General features: G+C 37.5%; 2 protein-coding genes across 4 annotated transcripts; one reads left to right on the top strand and one right to left on the bottom strand.

The window, feature by feature from the left end:
- Window positions 1–75: 75 nt before the first annotated feature.
- On the bottom strand, window positions 76–10,350 carry LOC121912413 (angiopoietin-related protein 7-like). 3 transcript variants are annotated; one of them, XM_042434540.1, is made up of 7 exons: window positions 9,990–10,350; window positions 6,996–7,694; window positions 5,933–6,167; window positions 4,818–4,952; window positions 3,670–3,886; window positions 1,461–1,656; window positions 76–1,009 (listed from the first exon to the last, which is right to left on the bottom strand). In XM_042434540.1, the coding sequence occupies exons 2-7, from the start codon at window positions 7,641–7,643 to the stop codon at window positions 863–865; spliced, it is 1,578 nt and encodes a 525-aa protein (XP_042290474.1). In that variant the 5' UTR covers window positions 7,644–7,694; window positions 9,990–10,350; the 3' UTR covers window positions 76–862. The 3 variants fall into 3 exon arrangements, with proteins under 3 accessions (XP_042290474.1, XP_042290476.1, XP_042290475.1); XM_042434542.1 differs by lacking the exons at window positions 76–1,009; window positions 9,990–10,350 and adding an exon at window positions 2,905–2,948 and having other exon boundaries at window positions 1,582–1,656; window positions 6,996–8,413; XM_042434541.1 differs by lacking the exons at window positions 76–1,009; window positions 1,461–1,656; window positions 9,990–10,350 and adding an exon at window positions 2,794–2,948 and having other exon boundaries at window positions 6,996–8,413.
- Window positions 10,351–11,024: 674 nt separating this feature from the next.
- On the top strand, window positions 11,025–17,839 carry LOC121913013 (pro-opiomelanocortin-like). The gene is made up of 5 exons (XM_042435627.1): window positions 11,025–11,190; window positions 12,137–12,295; window positions 12,828–12,928; window positions 14,422–14,542; window positions 15,789–17,839. The coding sequence occupies exons 1-5, from the start codon at window positions 11,143–11,145 to the stop codon at window positions 16,341–16,343; spliced, it is 984 nt and encodes a 327-aa protein (XP_042291561.1). The 5' UTR covers window positions 11,025–11,142; the 3' UTR covers window positions 16,344–17,839.
- The last annotated feature ends 3,352 nt before the right edge of the window (window positions 17,840–21,191 follow it).

Below are 21,191 nucleotides of genomic sequence, written 5' to 3'. Positions count from 1 at the left end.
TGTTTGTGTGTTCTGTACATTGAGACACGTCGGGTGCTGTTTAAGTACAGCTGATTTCTAATTTTGGGAAATTATTACAGGTTGATCATTCAAAAGAAAGTCCTCATTACATTCTGTAAAAAAAAAAAAGTTAAATGGATAAAGGTAAATGAAAAGTTGACCATGACTGGTAAACGTCTTTCAAGCATAATTAACACAAACAAATTAACAAACATTAGGACATCATTTTATTACCTGCCCAATCATGTAACTACACGGAAGTTCATTGTAAGTTAGAAAGTAATTAACGCGATTGTGTCACATGATTCAGATTGTGTAAAACATTTGTATTCAAAAATGTGCTCTAACCAAGTTTTTACACTTCTCAAATACAAAATATAGACACGTTTGAGTAGCTAAGCTTGAACTGGAAGATATAAGCAGAATGAAAAACAACTAAATACTGGCTGTAAAATCTGCGTATGCTTTGATAATCAGGTTTTTTGTACATATTATACACTAATGATCTCCATCACATCAATATATACCCAGAATACTGTAGTGTGTGTTCTGGTGTGCCACAGGGATCTTTTCTGGGTCCACTGGCTTTCTCTCTCAACAAGCTTCTGCGCTGTGAAACCACTAAAATTTGGCATTAGCTTTCCAAATGCTTCACAGACGATACTGAATAGCTGTTAAACAGAATGAGCAGTTCCTGAAATTAGAAGTGGCCATCTTGTGTTGATTGTTGTTAATACAGACGTGAAACGTGGTTTGTTTCTGCTTCATCTGTCCTGTGGTGCCTCCCATATGTCAAACTTTCCAAGGTCTAACACAAATGATGGTGTGTTATGAACATAGCTTTATGACAAGCACTCCATCACTATGGCGACAGGCGTGGCCTGAAGTTGCGTGGTCGTATCATCATTTTGACCGCCTTCAGAGAGTAGAAGTCTGAATCCTTCCAGGAGAACCAGACGATGCCGTCCGGTCCAAGTAGGTTCTGAGTCCTCAGAGAGTAGCGCCCTCCCTGAGAGAAAAAAAACAAAGTCAACATTAATACAACATAGAAACAATCTTATTTCAATATTAAAGGCAATGAAAATCTACTTTCTCGACGAGCTTCTTGCTATGAATGATAGAGTCCTCCATGAACGATACAATCCTCAAAGTTGGAACAGTTTTGGTTATTTTTCTCAGTGGTTTGAAGTGGCAGGACAAGAGTTGGAAAAAGGTGATGTCATGTATTTCTTTGCACCAAGATCAGGATTTAGCAATATCTGAATCAAAATCTGATGATAATTGTGGGGTTGTTTGCCAATGTTGCCACCTTTTGACAATTAAACTCATAATGAGAATTAACAAAGGGTGTTTTTTTATCCCAAGCTTTAACTTCGAGTGTTAATTGTTTAGCCATGACACCAAGTTTTTAAGGGCTCTAAGTTAATGACTTTGTTCTATATCTTGTCTTGTGGTCCTACCTTGTAATAGATACCGTTGAGGTTGGCATAGAAACACTGGTGAAACCACCAGCCGGCGTGGCTGATCTCAGCGCAGATGTTTCCAGTGTCCGGCGTGCTGAAGCCCTGCTGGTCATGATACCAACCGAATGAATCCTCCACCGTCCCACTGAAACCAGACACATGGAGGCGGTACTGGTTCTCCTCATTCTCTATCCTGCAGGAGGAGAAGAAACCAAACATTTCACAATAAACTGTTATATATGAACATGTTAATATTTACAGTGTTAAATAATCCTTGGCTTCTATTGGATTATATTTGTGTTATAATACTTGGAAGAAAATCTCCCAAGCATCAAACAAAAATTGCATGGCGAATGAAAATAAATTGAAAGCAAAAAAATGACCTCACAAGCAAAACTTGAATTAAACTTTTGTGGTCTTTTTTTTCAGTTTTGCTGCTTAATTTTCAGTTTCAGCTCTGACACAAAGGGCATGTGGGCAGGTGTTACAGGGCTACATCCCCATTAACCAATTAAATTTGGAGGGACAGGTCAATGGTAAGTTGTACTTGTTGCAATACCAGACCATTAAACCAACCAACAGCGAAACTGAAAATTTATACAGCAAAAAGTGAAGACAAAAGAGAAATCCTGATCAGTGAAAGAAAAATGGAGAATACTGTAATCAAATGTATAGTTTTATCGAAAATTTTGAATTTAAGGTCACTTTTTTGCTTTCAGTTTATTTTTCACTTTCAATTAATTTTTTTGGTTTGATACGTGGAAGTTTTTTTTCAATAATTATGACACAACTTTAATCCCATAGATGGTTACTATAGAAAAAAAGCAACACAGAAGTTTGATTTATGCTTCCTATTTTCAAATATGTTTGGCAAATGTAATGCTATCTTAGGTGATGGAGTGTAAACTTCTTAAAATCAAATATAAAGCAGGAAAGAGCAGCTAACTCTGCCGCCTAGCCATGTAAACTCTGATATAGTGGTATTCAGGACTGCCACTCTGGTGCAGTGGATGTTCCAGATATGAACAGGGATTTTTCTAACATGAAACCCCACAAAATTACAGCTCACATTGGAGCAGACGAACACACTGTTTAATCCATTCCTTACACTTTTTTTGTTCTTGTGTTTGGCACGGCGGAAAAAACATGACATCACCTTCCAAACTCTTTGTATATTGAGTATAAACCTGACAGACTTGTCGTGCCTGTGGTTGCTCACCTATGACTGGAAAATTGTTGCAGAGGTTCAGCGATCATTCAATCCAGTCATAGTGAGAATGCATGAGTTTGTCACTTATTTCCATAAAACTTAAAGTCTGCCTCTCTCCTTGTCATCACATCACCACCTGTCTGTCTCTTTACCTCTACATGTGTCTCCAACAGTCTATACTATTACTACTTATCTACATCTGTCTTTCTCCCAGTCTGTCACATTTCCTACCTGTCTGTCTACCTTTGAATGTGTCTCTAACAGTTGTCTCTACACTGTAAAAAAAAAAAAAAGTTATTTCAAAGAAATTTACTGTATTATTTCACAGTTGTTGTTTTTTTTTGTTTTTTTTTTTTACATTAAGTGTAAATGCCATAAAAACACAGTAAATTATTTTTATCAAAAATATTCACCATAAAATAAAGGCTGTAATCTGTAAATTAAAATAATGGAATATTATAGTTTTTTTTTTAACAGGATTATTCAATTGCTTAATGGTCTTGAATGTTAAATTACATCGAATCCAATGTAAAAATACAAAAAATACACATCCTATTACTGAATGTAAAATTAAGGCAACTTTCTGTGTTTTTTTTACAGCAAAACTTAAATTTAATGTAAAAAAATGTAAAAAAAAAAAAAAAAAAAAAAGTAAAAAAACGGTAGAAAGTTTGGCAGCAAAGGTTGCCAAACAGTTAGCATCAAATAGCAGTAAAAAAAATCCTTTCGTTATTCTACAGAGAATTTAAAAAAACAACAACAAATATTTACTGTAGACATTATCTGCATTTTTACAGTCCAGCTATTGTAAAATAAAAATAACAATTCATTGTAAAATACTGCTAGAATGTTAAACAAATGTATAAATCTGCACAAAAAAAGAGAAAAACATTGAAGAAATACCTCAAAATTACCTAATTTAAATAAAGGCTGGTTTTATACGGTATTCTTTTGTAAATACTCCCAGTCTGTCTCATTTTCTACCTGTCTGTGTACCTGAAGCTGTGGTACAGGGCGTGTCTGTGGATATGGCTCCAGTCTTGCAGGTCTATGCGGAGGCTGTAGTGGCCCTGGTTGGACAGCAGATGGAGCTGTTGGTTGCCCAGCCAGTGTTCTCCTCGCGGCTCGCCGAAACCCTCGCGGTACTCCGACCAGCCCCGGTTAAAACTCACCGAGCCATCGCGCCGCCGCTGGAACACCGTCCAGCCGCCACCTGATGCACAAACACATACAGATACAGAAATATGTCATGTTTAAATACTGGCTAAAAAAATACACATTTAGGTAAACATACCGTAGAAACACATTACAGGTGTACACACATACTATATGGTACACAGACACATAAAGGCATACACATATGTTGTCAGAATGGGCTGATCCAATAAAAAAATGGTAATACTGATCATTGATTAAATGTCAGTAGAATTAGCCAATCCAATGATCACCAATTTAATATTGATAGAATCAGCTGATCTGATCACTGATGAAGTTCTAATGTCATTAGCGTCTCCTGAGCCAATAGAGTATCAATTTTATGTCAATAGAATCGCCTGATATCAATTTCATATTATTAAAACTGTACAATCTGATCACTGATCAATATCCTAATGTTGTCACAATTGGCCAATAGAATATTGATCCCAAATTTCATGTAAATTGAATCAGCTGATTTGATACCAATCACCTGTTCTTCACAAGCAGCAAATCTTTTGAATATATTTCACTTGAAAGTTCTGTCTGTAGAAAAACATGAATCCATGCAACCTTACTTCTAAACTTGGATTATGTAAAGTAGATTTATATGAATGTAATTAATAGACTCTTGGTTACCTCATTGTTATAATATGTATTTGATCAGCAAATGTAAAAATGACCATTCCAATTGTTTTGGAATGAATACTGTCCAATTTTTCAGTCAGCACTCAATTGAGAAAAGCATCTGTAGCTCTATTTGATTACACATATAGTAGATATGTACACTCACAGATATACTGTATACATTTGTATACATGGCTTTATGTGTACACTTGTGTAAATGTGTATATCTTTTGGCATTTGAACCAATGTGTTGACCCACATATTGCACGTTGCATACACCTGTGAATATATAATGTGTATGCAGTATACGGTGTGTGTCTCACCCTCGGTCTCCATGTCACAGTAGACGGGCAGGGTGGCGCCTGGCGACAGGATTATGGTGTAAACACCAGAACGGCGAACACCATTGTGATACAGAGATGCACAGTCTGATGGACAGAAAGACAGGTACTGTCCGTCTGAGGGAGAGACAGACAGAGACAGAGACAGCATCACAAAACAGTCAAACTGATGAAACGGGTTAAATCCTGAGTTGTGTTGTTGAGTCCATGTTGTTGCTGTTAAATAGAAACTTTGCAGTGTTCCCTGTGAATGTAACAATACACAGATGTGCAAGTAAACACACCATTCATAATCTCCATAATAAAAACTGCGTCATTAGTCAGAACCAATGAACTGTACAACATAGATTTACCTTACAAGATTGTCAATTAATAATATATTCAGCCTCATTTTTGGCCCCCTGTGTGGAGGAATGTCAGCTGGAATGCATGATGGTACAGTTTGGGTAAGTACTAGAATTTTGATTGATAGTTTGTTTGATAGTTCTAAAGTAAAAAATCTTTGATGGCTATATGGTTTGCTGTACAAGTGTTTTAGTAGTAGTTACATTACTTACTGTTTGGATAATACTTGTGTTTGAAGTTAAAGCTATCTTTGTTGAATTATCAATTTATTGTAATCAAACACAATGATGACTAAATGATTAGCTCATGTTTATTCTTTTCTTCTCTTGTCAGAAAAACCAATTCAAACTATGGACTGGAACCCCTCGGCCTGCTCTCATTTGTTCTAACAGATAAGCTGATGAGTTGATTGATTGACTCTGGGGTGAGACCATCCTTTGGATAACAGTATTCAGCCTAAATATTCTACAAGAACATGTGACATAAGAAATAACACAAATACAAACACAATACAAACAGCAATGGTCAGTGTGTTACATGCAAAACCAAGAAATGAAATTTATTACACACTGCAGCATATTCTGATTTTTGTTTGCTAAACCTAAACTCATGACAGTAAAATAAATGTGTTGTATGCATGTATGCATAAAAAACTGCTGCTGTGTGTAGTTTGTGTTAAAATGTTCCATGTGACAGTAGAGCTGCATGAACATGCAACTTGTAACTCACCAGTGTGTTTGTTGCATTTGTACCTGATGCCAGTGTGTCTCGCATGCTGAGCGGCGGTGTAGTTCGGATGACTTTGATCATGCAGCCCGTGTTTCGGCTCATGCTCTCCACTGTGGCTGACAGGTTGTCGAGCTGTGCTTGCATCTTGTGCAGCAGCGCCGAATGCATGTGGAGCAGGGTGTCGGCCTCGGCGTATCGCAACTCCAGAGAACGCAACCGCTGCTCAAAGGTTGAGTTCAAACTAACACTTTCTTCACTCTGAGAGACAAAGCAAGAAGAAAGGAGACAATTTAATCTATAGCCGATATTGGTGAGGTTTAATGTTGTTCAATCTAGTTTTTCATGTACCAGCTGTGGAGATCAGGGTAAAAAGACAAAGCATAAAATATGACCAGGTATTTGAATCATTAACCTGTGATATCATTTCATTTTGTTAATTGTTCCAGACCTCCAGAGTTGTAGGTGCATGGAAATACTGCAGCCCAGAAAAATGCTCTCTAGGTCAGACAGACTCAGAAGGATGCAGGGGCCAAAAGGCCTGCAGCTAATCCTGTTAGCATTCAGGGTTAAGGAGGACTTAGATGGTGTCAAAACAGAGAGATAAAGACAGACAGAGATAAAGAGAGGCAGAGATAAACAGAGAGAAGAAGGTGTTGTGTTTACCTGCCTGAATAATCCTTTCCCCCCATTTTAATAGAAACTTCACTAATATGCACATTTATCACAGTTACTGTTACTGTTTTTAGCATTGGCTGTATTGTTTCTGTTTAGTGCAGTTGGTGAACATGTTTGGTGAATGTCAAATCCCACAAACAATTAATTAATTAAACAGTTTGCCAGGAGGTGGAACTATAAAAGTCAACTAAAAGTTTTGAAATCTGCTTTTGCCACAAGAGGACATGTGACAAGAACTTCTGTCAGGTAGTGCAGTGCTAAGATGAAAGGATGGACAGAAACGTGTTAACAATGTATTTCATACCCTGACAACCTATTTCAACAGAAGTGACATCATATTAAGAAAGTTAAACTGCCATTTCATTGTGTCTTTAAACAAATATACAGTAAAGCAGGGAACAGCCAGTCTACCTGCATCTCCAGGGCCTTGACTCGATGCCAGTGGTTCCTCAGCTCCTCTTGCTGTTCCGATGTTGTCTCCCTCAGCTCCTCCAGCTGCTCCTTTCTGTTCCGGTTCTCATAGAGCCAGTAGGAAACATCATCTGTACAGCGAAACATATCTGGGCAACGTTTTTGCTTCTTTCCCACTGGAGGCAGTGTTGCCACCAGCCGGCACTGGCCATTAGAAGTCAGCTGGCTGCTGTACTCGCCACACTGTTTAGCTGAACTCCCAGTAGTCTGGTTGGGGGATTGGTCAGTGCCAACATCAGTAGCACTGATGCTGCTGCGTATTACTGGTGGGACGTCAGGTTGGAGGTCGGAGTGTGTTTCAAGAAAGGAGTTAGGAGGATGCCAGTCAGCGTCCTCATAGTTGTCCTTGTTTATGTCCGGTTCGTCCCAGTTTGTTTCCTCGTTTTCTTCAGGTATATGTTTTGTTTCAGTGTTCATGTCTAGTACATCAGCATTTGTTTCAGTGAATGTGTTGGGATGTACATCCTCATCATGTCCAACATCTGGGTGTTCATCAGAGGACACAAAGTCACCAGTGACAGGTCGGATACACCAGCCACTAAGCAAGACTAAAATCAGTAAAATGGATTGCACCTCCATCGTGAACATTCAGTAATTCGCCCTCCTTGGTTATTGTTGACTTTTATCCATAGCAACTTCCTGTAAAGTCAACAGTAGAATCAGTTTTAGTTGCCAGTTCAACTACAGGGTTGGACATCATAGCCTCCAGATGAGGTCCAGACTTCACCCAAAGTTAGACTTCAGTTGTAGACTTGGAGTCAGCTTAGTGAAGAACTGATGAAGAGCTGAAAAAAAAGTCCAATTGATGTGCATGAGACCTAAATCCCTTTAAACTCTGTTAACATCACAACCAGGCTCAACTTGATCCAACGGCACAATGTTACCACTTCAACGTTCACTGGGTTGGTGATGGAAGAGATCACTGAAAGTCTTGGTAAGTTTTAGCCAATGAAACAGGGTGTTGATCAGTAATACAGGTCTTGATATTCATGTTACATCAATGTCATGATTCAGCCATGAAATCTTGAAATCCTTGAAGTGAAAAAAGTAACTGATGTAAAGAGAGTAGTTGTAGTGAAGGATGCTGTGAAACCAACTGCCGAGGTCACAGCCAGGTCAAAGGAAAGGTTCACACCTTTTGGTCAAATCTGTTGAAGAGCCAAAACAAAGTCCAGATGAAGTTTACAAAACCTTTTGTCCATGTATTGTGCCGCAAATATAACCTCCAGGACCCCTTCAAATTGCCACATTCTCTACCAGCTTCAGTGGGACCAATTTGCTATGAATTCTGGGCTAAATTATAAACATGGCTGAGTGAGTTGAGCTCTTTTCACTGCAGCAGAAAAAACTTCCGAGGACCAGTTACTGGAAACGAGATGAGAGTACAGCAGCAGAGAAAACTCACAAACTCTTAATTTAAAAAAAAAATGTGACAAAAGTAATTAGTATTAATCCTCCAGTGTCAAAGACATTTAAAAAAGGTAAAAAAAACAACAACTATAAAAACACAGATGCAAGAAAATAAATGATCATGAACACCACCTATCCCTGTTCCCTGTTGGTTGAGCCAACATCTGAGACTGATAATCAGCTGAGGAACAGCAACCTCACAAATTATGTCCATTGATGCTCAGTGCCAACACAGGAAGTAGAGAGACGGTGTCCGTGTTGTGGAGGTTAGGGTGTAGACAGAATTCACATCCCATCATAGAGCTGCAATTAATATTCACCCTTTTATTAACCCTTACCTTTGCCAAGTGCTTTAGTGGCTCTACCATTACCATACCTTAATCATAATTTAGTTGCCATAAACCCAACCTTTCCCTAATCTTAAATCTGCATTAACTGATTTTCTGGCCACTTGGGGGGCAGCAGAAACAATTTGTGAGCACAACATACCATCATCTTTTAAGTTGATATATTGAATTTGTTAGCAAACAGTTGCTTATTTCCACATCCAGCAGTTACAAAGCAACATTATCATTCATGTTTCTGTCCACCTGGTGAATGTAAGTCCAATATTCACTCTCTTTTAGCTCTGTTTTTGCTCTCTACCAACTCCTGAGGGAAATATCTGGCTCTTTAGCTGCTAAATGCTCCACTATGTTCACCAGCTAGTCTACAGCTAACTGTGTCTGTTTGCTGCTTGGTGCTGAGCAGGTAGTGTACAGTGGCTTTTACAGCTTTTTCTCTGAAAACAGCTGCCTGCTGCGGCCCAAAATGATGCTATGAGAGCGCTGAGAGTGAACCAAAACAGTAAAGTTGCAGCTGGACAGCTAAACAATAAGCTGAAACTCACTATAAAGCTGGGGGAGCTGCAGAGTCACTGATAATTCTCTGTAGGTTCATCACTACGAGTGATGCCTCTGACATTACACACTGACATTTCATGCTTTGTTATTAAAATATTGATCATAGTCATATTAACCATACTGTAGTTGTCATGTGCAGATATTGTAGAAAGTTTTAAAACTGTTGGCATTAGATGAAAAAAACGTTTGCTGAATTGTCCGATATCGACATCCTTGTCTGGCAATAAGGTTGTCCTTTTCGCAATGTTAATGTCTTTTGGGTTTGACTTTTTCTTTTCCTTAAATGCTCCTTTGAGAGTTTTTAAACCAATGTATTACTACATGATGACACCTGGACCCTGAAAATAAAAGTGAATAAGTGTTGACTGTGAGTGTCTATCTTCTGGAAGTCTTTACAAGCGGATTTTTTTAAAAATCAACTGAAACCTTTCCAAACCATTCAACACTTATTGAAAACTTTGGAAAATGTATGACTGCATGAAAAGCTCCAGTGAAGAAGCCAATATGAGCTAAAACATTAAATTCTACTGGTATGGTCCTTTGGTTCAAAACATGATTTTTTTTATTTAAGGTGAAACACACACACTCACACATGCTCTCTATATTTGAACAACATTCCTACCTGTTGACCTGTGCGTCTCAGCTCTGAATTCACGTCAATGGAAAAGCATCAGGACAGCCAGGAGACTCTGTATGTGTGTGTGTATGTGTGTGTTCAGCACTGGGTATGACATCTTATCCTGATAATCCTCTAAAGGGATTGGCAGCCATTGGCCTGGAAGGTAATATAATGAGATCAAAGTAATGTGACAACAAGTTACAGAATCTGACATAACACAGCAAATTTAAGTGATAGAGTGAATAAAAATGTGAATAAACACTGATCTGTTGATTTCATGTTTAAGGATACAGATCTGGCGTTTATGGTTTGACACATTTGTCGAACTCAGTTTGCTGCAGACTTTGTCTCTCTGCAGTTTGGTTCTGGGCAGGTAGTGTACAGTGGGTTTATCAGAGCTTGATTGTTGGAAACAGATGCTGCTGCTGGTGCTGCTGGAAACAAGGTTGATGATGGCTCAAACAATCAAAACAATGAGCTGGAAGGCACTAAAAAGCTCCGTAGAGCTGAGAGGAGCTGCAGAGCTGGGGATACACTACAGGCGACCCTTTTCACACTGCACTCAATAGATCTATTGTTTAGATGAAAACTTGTATAAGCACAGCTTTAAAAGTACCCCAAGTACCCCAAGCTTACAATCAACCCACCACCCTTGTAGCCATGTTAACTACATCCCATAAAAAAACATATTGTACAGAACGGACTACAGACATGATATTGCTAAAAAAGTAACGTTTGTCCTGTTGGTGGCTCTGAGGAAGCACTGTAGGATCATTGAAATAGACTAGCTGGTGAACATAGTGGAACATTTAGCAGCTAAAGAGCCAGATATTTCCCTCAGGAGTTGGTAGAGAGCAAAAACAGAGCTAAAAGAGAGTGAGTATTGGACTTACATTCACCAGGTGGACGAATGATAATGTTGCTCCGTAACTGCTGGATGTAGAAATAAACAGTTGTTTGCTAACAAGTTCAACATATCAACTTAATAGTCAGTGTTGTGTTCACTACTTGTTTGTTGTTTGTGCTTTTTGTTCAGTTTAGACAACAGACAGGAAGACAGACTGAATTTAGTTGCAAGAGTTGGTGAATAAAGTGCTTCCAGTTATTGGGTTGATAACGTCACTGATTTGAGTCCAACTTGTCTGCTTGTTTCATCATGCCATTACCTCTTCTTACGGTTCCTGAACATACGAGAGAGAATAAGGTGAATTTGTGTGTCTGTAATGGATTGAATGGAGGTTCAAGGCTGTGGTAAATATAAATCCTCTAATGGGTTTATATTTGCTTGCCGGCCCCCAGAAGCTGCTCCATTTGTTCCATTAGAAAAAGTTTATAATGATAGACTGACATGAAGTACTGTGCTTTCACTCATAAACCAATGTCTTTTTCCAATGGCTATAATAAAAACAAGCATTTTATATTTAATATAAGTCATACATCCAAAGCAAAATGGCCTGTTTCAGGCAGAGGCTGAACTGAGCAGGTGCATAAGGACCAATATAAGATAATGTTATTATAAAATAATGAGTTCTTTGAACTACAATCTTGGAACCCAATAGCTATTGGTCTGATGATGACAGCCACTATATCCGGATATCCGCTGGCTTCCGGTGTAGCCAGCGGATATCCGGATATCCTCTGCTGTGTGCTGGTCATTGTTTACAGTCCGATTAGCAACTTCAGATGGTCCAGATGATATTTTGGCTAATCTCTATAAACAGATATATGCATATCAATGCAGATAATTTAAAAAAAGCTATTAAAAAGCTTAAGTGTCATCAGATGATAGCCGATGGGTTCAGAGATTGCATTTCAGCCAATGCTTTCTATCTCTTCTGCTCTCCACACAGACTGTTTACCTGCATGCAACCAAAGCCCGCTCAAACGTGATTGGTCAATACTATTCAGACTACAAACGGAAACTGGAACGCTTCCGGTGCCAAAATCTTGCCCTATTGCCTACAGATTCTTCATTCATATGCAGATATCTGTTCATAGATATTACTTGAACTGTAAATCATACAAAGACATTCCAAAATAAAAATATAGACCTGGAAATGTGCATGAGATGTCTCCTTTAAAGCATTGTTTGACCATCTGACAAGCACTTTTATGGTTTTAAGAAAACTGACGCCTTTATAATTTTACAGCTGCTGGTGTTGAATCTTGGCCTTAAAGACAGACTCCTGGTGGACACAGAGCTTTTCATCCACGTCAACCTTTTCCCCGATGTGCCGTTAAACGAATCAGTCCCCTCCAGATCCATCAGTCACACTGAGGGCTCAAACAATGGGAAGATGCTGCAGCAGGTGAGTTTGTATGTAACTGTAGACTCTGACTCATAGGTTTGAATCCCATCTTTCCCCCTGTGACAACATGTCACTTCAGTGTTAATCTGCCTAATATGTCACCTGACATTTAACACTGTGCTGCAACGGCAGCAAGGTGGTGACCTTTGTTTATGTCATTAGTTACACCTGCTATAACAAGTCAAAATGTTTTTATAAAGTCTGCTGCATATGTGTATTATGTGGCTTTGAACTCTGATTAGTCTTGTTTCCCAAGAAAGTTCTGCTTTTAAGTTATAGGAAGTTTTTTTTCTGGAGAGTGATGATGTTGATGATGATGTTGATGATGACGATGATGTGTGCTTGTGTGCGTATGTGTGTGTAAGTGGAAGAAGGGGATGATATTTCATTGATTGTCCATGTCCATGCAGCGGTGTGTGTTTACGAGCATAAATGGGAGAACGATGGGGAGATTTTAGGTAATGTCATCATTCGTGTGTGTGTGTGTGTGTGTGTGTGTGTGTGTGTGTGTGTGTGTGTCCTTGGCTGACAGGATATAAAATCAGCCGGTCGGTCGGAGGAACAACAGAAATCTCTGTCCAACGGCCGAGAAGACAAGAAAACATCAGAGAAAGAGACAGACAGGACAATGTGGTGAGTAGACATTCTTTTAAAAAAATTTTTTTTTATTAAACAGTTTTTTATTATAAATAAATACTAAATGAATATTCTCAATATAATTACCAATATAATAATTATTGTCATGTATGTATGTTTAACTATGTTGTGTTATGAGTTATAGGTTGTAAATTAAATGTCTATTCAATTATTTTTAAAAACACATTATTAAAAAAATAATTCAATACTAATAGAACAGAAGAGACAAGAATGGAATAAAATACAACTTTATTGTCCACAAAGATGAAAAATTGTAAATACAAACAACTACAACAATGCAACAAAGTAATAATATAATATTATAACTGAAAACAATGAAATAACCCAAAACCAGCGTTTTTTGAATTAAACAAAATGATCAGTAAAAACAAAAATATATGAAATAAAATAAACATAACAGAAAACCAACAGAACAGACTTCAGATAAAAATCTAAGCTGTATGGTGTATGAAATATAATGAAATATTAAACATAAATATACTGGTAGGCAGGTCAGTACATGTATTTTTTTAGCTTTACATGTATTTTTTAAAGCAAAATGGTTTTGAGATGTTATAGCAATTAATTATACATATAATTTAATAAAAAAGATAATTTTGAACATGTTTATTTAGTACCTTACAGAGATGCAGCTTTACAATATAAAAAATAAAAACACAGATAATTTAAACAACTTTTAAAATATTAAATACAAACAGACAAAAAATAAAATCCATTACAGATAAAAGTTATACATTCAAAATTTTTTTTAAATAAAAGTCGTATTAGCAGCAAAATGTAGTGAAATTAAAAGTAATCATCAGGCAGCGGATTGGCACCTCTCAGTGTTATATTATATTATATTACAGCAATTTTTTGTGATCATAAAAGAAAAATTCTTATGACTACAGACGTCATGTTAGAATGAATTCTTAAAACTATTTTCATGATCGAAGGTGTCAGTTGATCATCGTGTGACAAATATCTTCTGTCCCTGTCTCACTATTGTATATGTATATATTACTGTAAATTTACTAACATGGTGTTATTATTTTTTAAAACATATATTTTTTAATAGTTTTGAAGTCATGTTTTTTTGTGTTCTTCAGTTTTTTATTGTTTGATATTTATTCCACACTGGTTTGAAATGACTTAAATGTTTGAGAAGTTTGAGAAGTGCTTTACAAATAAAGATTGTTGTTAAATTATATTATTTTCATGATTATTATTATTATTATTGGTAGTATTATTTGTAGTTTTAGTGGTATTAATAGAATCTTTAATGGAATTTTGGGTATTTATTTCTATACTATTATAACTCTCAAAACCATTATTGGGCTTTTGAAATATAAATTCCACTAGTCAAATAAAGCCATAGTTCAATATATGTTGTGATGTAGTTATGATGCTTTTCTGTAACTTCTGCAGCAGCAGATTGCAGTGATAAAATGCCCCTGACGTATGTGTCGCTGTCTCTGATTGGCTGACAGGAAAATGTATCCTGTGTGGCTATTGGTGGCTGTGGTGACGGTGGGCGTGGCCAGAGGAGCTGTCAGTCAGTGCTGGGAGCATCCGAGCTGTCAGGAGCTCAACTCTGAGAGCAGCTTGATGGTAACACACACAAACACACACAAACAGAGTTCACAAATACCAAATATAACTCCAAGTTTATAATAAAATATTATTATTATTATTATTGTTATTATTATGGTTACTGTGGTAACAACAAGTGCAGTTTATTACTACTGCAAAGACCTGATGAGCAGCTACTTTTATTAAGGAATGAAAAAGAGGAGCAGCTTTCTGTTTAAAGTGCAACCAAACAAACTCATGTTGTTTTAAAGAGGACATTTCATGCTTTTTGTGATTTTCTGTCATTTATATGATGTCAGATATTAAACATGGTCAAAGTTCCAAAACTGAGGTGAACATATGTAAAAATGCTCCCTGAAAGTCAAAAGTCAGAACTTCAACCTGCTCTAAACGCTCTAAAACAGCCTGTTTCAGACAGAAGCTGAACTAAGGGGCTGCATAAAGAGCCAGCATAAGATAAACAAGGAGTTCTTTTTAACTGTAACTCATTCAAAAACCTAGAAATGTGCATTATACATCCCCTTTAATGAAGACATCATTCAAAATAATCACAACTGCGACCTGATTTAGTAGGAACAGGAGCCTCCGACAAGTTATCCTCCAACCCAACATCCACGCCGTTGCAAGTCATGTCCGCCAGTGGTCGCTCTCCCATCAGGTCATCCATAAGACCGTAAAACTGGAAACTGGCCGGGTCGGAACCACTTTTGCCATTTTGACTTTTAGCCTTGTAATAGGCAGTCTTCAGTCTTTTCCAGTGGTTTTTGATTTGGTCCATAGTTCCGGCTTCGCTCGTCTTTTCAACAACTCGTTGTTTTGAGCCTTTTGACCATCGAGGTGTTCATCTATCCTTAATTCTTTAAAGGTCTCCAATAAAAAAGTCATAGCACCCACAGACCAGTTTTGTTTCGTTGCCGCCATATTTTACTTTTACTTACATGTTACTTTTATGAGGTCCTCCCGGAATGTCGTCACGTCACCTAATGTTAACCCCACATGAGGCAAACATGCGCAGAAGGAATATATTTATTCAGATTAAGTGTTTACATGGTTATTAGGCGATAATATTTTCCTATTGAACGTATTATCAAATGTTTACACCACCCCTCTCAACCTGATTGATAATTAATTCCGATCGGACCGTCTCTTCTGATTGACGTGGTTACATGGGGCATTTTTATTCTGATTGGGCTATTATTCCAATCCATGTAAACGCAGCCAGTGTGAATGGTTTTCCTCTTACCTTCTCTCTCTTCTCCTGCAGGAGTGCATCCAGCTCTGTCGCTCTGATCTCACCAGTGAGACACCCATCATCCCGGGTGACGCCTACCTCCAACCTCCTCCATCAGACCCAGAGTCTCTGTCTGCCCTCTCTCATTTACCTTCCTCCTTATCCTTACCCTCCCCTCAGGCCAAGCGCTCCTACTCCATGGAGCATTTCCGATGGGGGAAGCCTGTGGGGCGAAAGCGTCGCCCAATCAAAGTCTACACTTCCAACGGTGTGGAGGAGGAGTCAGCCGAGGTTTTCCCTGGAGAGATGAGGAGGCGGGAGCTTGCCAATGAGATGATTGCGGCGGAGGAGAAGGAGAAGGCACAGGAGGTGGCGGAGGAAGAACAAGAGAAGGAGCAGCTTCCAGGTGGCGTCCATGAGAAGAAAGACGGCACGTACAAGATGAAGCACTTTCGCTGGAGCGGCCCGCCGGCCAGCAAACGCTACGGCGGCTTCATGAAGAGCTGGGACGAGCACAGCCAGAGGCCGCTGCTCACGCTCTTCAAAAATGTCATCAACAAAGATGGACAGCAGGAGAGAGAGCAGTGAAGGAAGAGGAAAGAGACAAGAGATAGATAGAAGATGAGCAGACAGAGAATTTTTCAAACCAAATTGTCATCTGATTCACCAACAAGTCCTTAAAACTAAATGACAGAATATGTTGTTCGTCATTGCCTTCCAGACTTCCCTATCAGCATAAAACCTTGTCCCCTAAAATTCATTTTATATACAACTGATTTGCTTTGCTAATTGCTGCCTGGATTATGTTCACAGACATTGTTTTTTCTAGTGTAGGAAGTGCTAAATTTCTGTAGTTGTAGGGAGATGGTCGGGACTTTGACACCAGAGACCGAAGTATCCTGGTCCTGTGCGTGGTTTGGTTTAGGCAACAAAAGCACTTTAGCTAAGATTAGGGAGGATTAGTCATGGTTCTGATTAAACAAAACCACCAAACTACAATTTTCTGTGGTTTTGGTCTCACTGTTACCATTGCAGACGTTCTAAGTATTAAACCATTAGATCACGATTAGATCTTACCGTAACCTTAAAGAAAGTACTGCAAGTGCCTAAACGTAACCATTTTTAAACATTTTACACTGCTTTAGTTGCTATGGGTGTATTTGTATTGCGAGTGGAAAACAAATGAAATATGTTGTCATTAAACATTTTGCTGGTATGTTCAAGTATAAACACTTTGTGATGAACAACAATTCCTCATTACATTGACAAAAAACATAATCGAAGTGCCATCACTTTACCTACAAAATGTATTTCCTGCTGCAAATTAGTTGTATTTAAATGTTCTGGGAGACTGTTGTGACAGTCGTTTTCATGTCGTATTATTGTTTTCTGCTTGGTCATCTTTAAGGAAGACTGTCAAGACTCCCAAAAATAATGACAGAATCAGTCGTCAATGCAAGTGCCCCAAAATGACTTACATTATATTTACGTTCAAGTGACAGCCACCTCTAGTGGCCTTAGTGGTTATGATGTAAATCTATAGTGACAAGCAAGTCAGGATAGATGGATGGGTCAACAGATCAGTTAAGATTCGGTCGAGTTTAGGCGACTAAAACTACTTAGTTAAAGTTGGGAAAATGTTTGCTGTCAGAGGGAAAACAGATATAATCTGCAGTCTTCTTCGTCAATAATCACACAATGTGTTGACCCACATTTCCACCTTCACATCCTCACTATGAAAACTAAAAGGTCACACTACTTCTGGCTTTGTTCCTGACAAACAAAAGTCATAATCCACATGGCCATTAGAGGTCACTTGTCAGGAATACATAATAGGAATAAGTCATTTTAGACATTTTCTTTTGGGGACCGTCTGGTTGGCTGTTTCTGCAGAAACAGGCAGCAGATAGTTCTCATTGGGCAGCATGATGAAGGCTCATTAACTGACACTTTTTTTTGACCAATATAAAACTCCGTTCTGCTGCCTGTATGTAACTCCACCCACAGGGATCAGACAAAAAGAGATAGACAGAAAGAGAGAGGATGAGTGAAAACTGTTTGGATATTCATTGAATAATGTAAATATGTGTATATGACATGAAAACATAAAGTTATTTGCAAGCAAAAGACATGAGACATGATTTTTTATCTATCTATCTATCAATCAATCAGTCAATCTATCTATCTATCTATCTATCTATCTATCTATCTATCTATCTATCTATCTATCTATCTGACTATTTAAAGACATAACATAGTCATAAATTAATGGTTCATGTGTCTTCAAAAGGTCGGAGAGGACATGTGTGACATGAACAATGGTATGAACAATGACTGTAACAGGGAAAAACATGCAATTCTACAACTGAAATTGTATAGAGCAGTTTATCTGACTTATGTCCTGCCTGAGTGTCCATGAGCTGCTCTGTATAAATCACTTTGGATAGTACCATGAGGAAAAGGCCTATATTAGTGACTTAAAAACTTGTGCAGTACCAAAATGTGTCCACAAGAGGGCAGTATTGATTTACAGCTGTACAGACAACACAACACATGGGGAAAATGCAAGCAGCAACCACTACAACATGAGGCCACTGAAGCCAATATGGAAGTAAAGTCAAATGCCTCCTGTGGCTGTTAGATGCTCCAACTGACTGCCATTCAAAAAGCCTCAACTTCTCTCTAGAAATATTAAGTCAATCATTCTTTTCAATAAGTCATTATGGTCTCAATCTCTAAAGGTCCTCTAATCAGTGTGCTGGTGGTCATTTTGGAAATTATTACTACATTAATAAGATTTGAAGACTTATAGTAGCTTATAGGTGCTGCTCCAGCTGTAGCGGCCGTCCTTCTGCAGCACCCTGGGGCTCCTGCTCTCCTCCCAGCTGCTGCTGCCGTCCTACTTCCAGGCCAGACTCCAGTCTGAGGGGAAGCCCTTGTTGGCCAGACACATGAGCGTGGCCTCCCCCTATTGCAGCTCCTCTCTGGAGGTGGGCAGCACCATCAGGTTGGGGCAGACATCACCTAGGAGCAACCCAATCGCCAGAACAAAACGTTGGCATTGAACATTTCTGCAAACCACGGATATGTTGAATGTGTATGTTTCAGTGTTGGCCATTATCCATTGAATAATGATGTTTTATGATGTGACAATGCTGTGGTTAAGGTCTGGTTAGGTTTAGGTGCAAAGACCACTTGGTTAGGATTAGGGAAAGATCATGGTTTGGGTTAAAATAAAATAAAAAATAAAATTAAAACAGTTGCAAACGTCCTGACGTCTTGCTAAAAACACCCGCTTTTGTCGGTTGAAACGGGAAGTGGGCATTGGTTTCCATGTGGTCTCAAACCATGCTCTATGCGGATTTCCAACTTCCTCCCAAGAAACGTCCTAACCATCCACCGACCCCTCCTCCTCCTACTAAGAAAGTCAGCTCATATAGATCTCATGTGAACTACATCACTTTAGAAATGTTGATATGCTATGTATAACACGTGTTGAAACGTAGATATTCAACGTTTCTGTGGTTTGCAGAAACGTACAATGCCAACATTTTATTCTGGCGACCAGGCTACCTAGGAGACACCAATCAGATTAGAGGACAGGGACCACACAGCTGCCAATCAAACACCAGACACTTGGACACCTTTACTGTGTGAGAGTGGATTTTCCCCTTTAAGGAGTTTCTGTCAGATGTTTTTTATGATGATTTTTTATACAATATATGTCACAATATAGAGATCAGAGATGTTGAATACCCTTTATCTTTATCTTCACTCTGCTCAAATTTATTTGAAGAAATTTATTTTAATACACATTAAAACACTGAGGTGGAAAATTAAAAAAATAAACTGGAAAACATGTTTGAAATACCACTGAAGCTTCATCTTTCCTACTTTTCAAATCATTAAATTTCAGTATGACAGGAATGTGTAAAGAAATGTTCAGTGAAGGTGCTCTAAATTATCCTCCATGGTAAAGGAGGAGAAATACAAACATGAATACTAAAAGTGCTGTAAATAAAAATTATATTTTTTATCTTCTGTATATGTTCAAAAACTGAATATAAAACAGAACTTTACAATATTTTATTTAGTATTTGAGCAGAAACTTACTTCCAACATCCACATGGTAAAAAAAAAAGTTATTTCACAGAAATTTACTGATTTATTTTACAGTTTTTTTTCTACATTAAGTGTAAATGCCATAAAAACACAGTAAATTATTTTTTATCAAAAATATTCACCATAAAATAAAGGCTGTAATCTGTAAATTAATATAATGGAATATTATAGTTTTTTAACAGGATTTTTCAATTACTTAATGGTCTTGAATATTACATTACATTGAATTCTATGTAAAAATACAAATAATACACATCCTATTACTGAATGTAAAATTAAGGCAACTTTCTGTTTTTTACTTTAAATTTCATGTAAAACAAAAGTTAAAAAAAGTTAAAAAAAAAAAAAAACACTTACTATCAAATAACATAAAAATATTGCTAGAATAGTAAATAAATGTATAAACGTGCACAAAAAAAATGAAAAACATTGCAGAAATACCTTCAAATTACCTAATTTAAATAATGGCTTGTTTTATACAGTATTCTTTTGTAAATTCATAGAATTATCCAATTTATCCTTAAGACTGCCCCATCAAAGCACAAATTTCTGGATGTAAAACACAAAAAAAATATGTAAAATTATATTCAAATTATCCTCCTTTAACACCCATTAATGGTATCTTGAGAGCTTTAGGCTTTACTTTTATGTGATTATCTCATCTATTTACAGTAAATTCCTGGTAAAAATATTGGTTTGATACTGTACAAAAAAATAGGGTCATGCGAAAATGGCTTACAAAAACATGATTCTAATAATCATTACCTTATATAAACATTATCTGAAAGTTATTACAAGCAACTATCCAATAGATCTACAGACTTTTCCAATTAATGTATGAGAATTACTGTATATAAATAGTATTTGACAGTAATTACTATCCAACATATCCATCTGACACTCTTCTTCAAAGGGATATTTTTTGTAGCTCCCTCAATTTGTTTTGTGCATTGCATTGTGGGAGAATATTATCCATCAATAGCACACACAAAAATAAATCAAAAGTCATTTTGTCACTTTTCCATTATGAACACACTAAACATTTAAACCTGCTGTATACTGAATGAGTGATCCAACTGTGGTGAATGACGAATGAGCAGAATATGCTGAATGAAACTTAATGACTCTTTTGTCCACTCTACTGCTGTGTTTTTTTAGATACTTCAGGGGAGATGTCAATCAAAGACAGTCTATACAGGCCCACACATTGCTAAGTAGAGGGGCCTTTAGGGGCCTTTAAACTGGGAGAAGCAAAAGAATTTAAAAATATATTGTTACAATATATATATACACAAGGGATTTTGCAGCCTTTAA

This window comes from Thunnus maccoyii, chromosome 15 (genome assembly GCF_910596095.1).
Source record: "Thunnus maccoyii chromosome 15, fThuMac1.1, whole genome shotgun sequence".
Classification (NCBI taxonomy): Eukaryota; Metazoa; Chordata; class Actinopteri; order Scombriformes; family Scombridae; genus Thunnus; species Thunnus maccoyii.
The sequence above is the reverse complement of the archived record's forward strand: the minus strand, read 5'-3'. Positions and strand labels throughout refer to the sequence as shown.

Bases quoted from the DNA above. Each gene is read 5' to 3' on its own strand.
- LOC121912413 (XM_042434540.1), bottom strand. From the start codon at position 7,643: ATGTTCACGATGGAGGTGCAATCCATTTTACTGATTTTAGTCTTGCTT. The intron at 6,168-6,995 runs GTAGACTGGCTG...TTTGTCTCTCAG, and splicing joins TCAAGGCCCTGGAGATGCAG to AGTGAAGAAAGTGTTAGTTT. The intron at 3,887-4,817 runs GTGAGACACACA...TTTGTGCATCAG, and splicing joins CTGTGACATGGAGACCGAGG to GTGGCGGCTGGACGGTGTTC.
- LOC121913013 (XM_042435627.1), top strand. From the start codon at position 11,143: ATGCCATTACCTCTTCTTACGGTTCCTGAACATACGAGAGAGAATAAG. The intron at 11,191-12,136 runs GTGAATTTGTGT...ATAATTTTACAG, and splicing joins AACATACGAGAGAGAATAAG to CTGCTGGTGTTGAATCTTGG. The intron at 12,296-12,827 runs GTGAGTTTGTAT...CTTGGCTGACAG, and splicing joins ATGGGAAGATGCTGCAGCAG to GATATAAAATCAGCCGGTCG.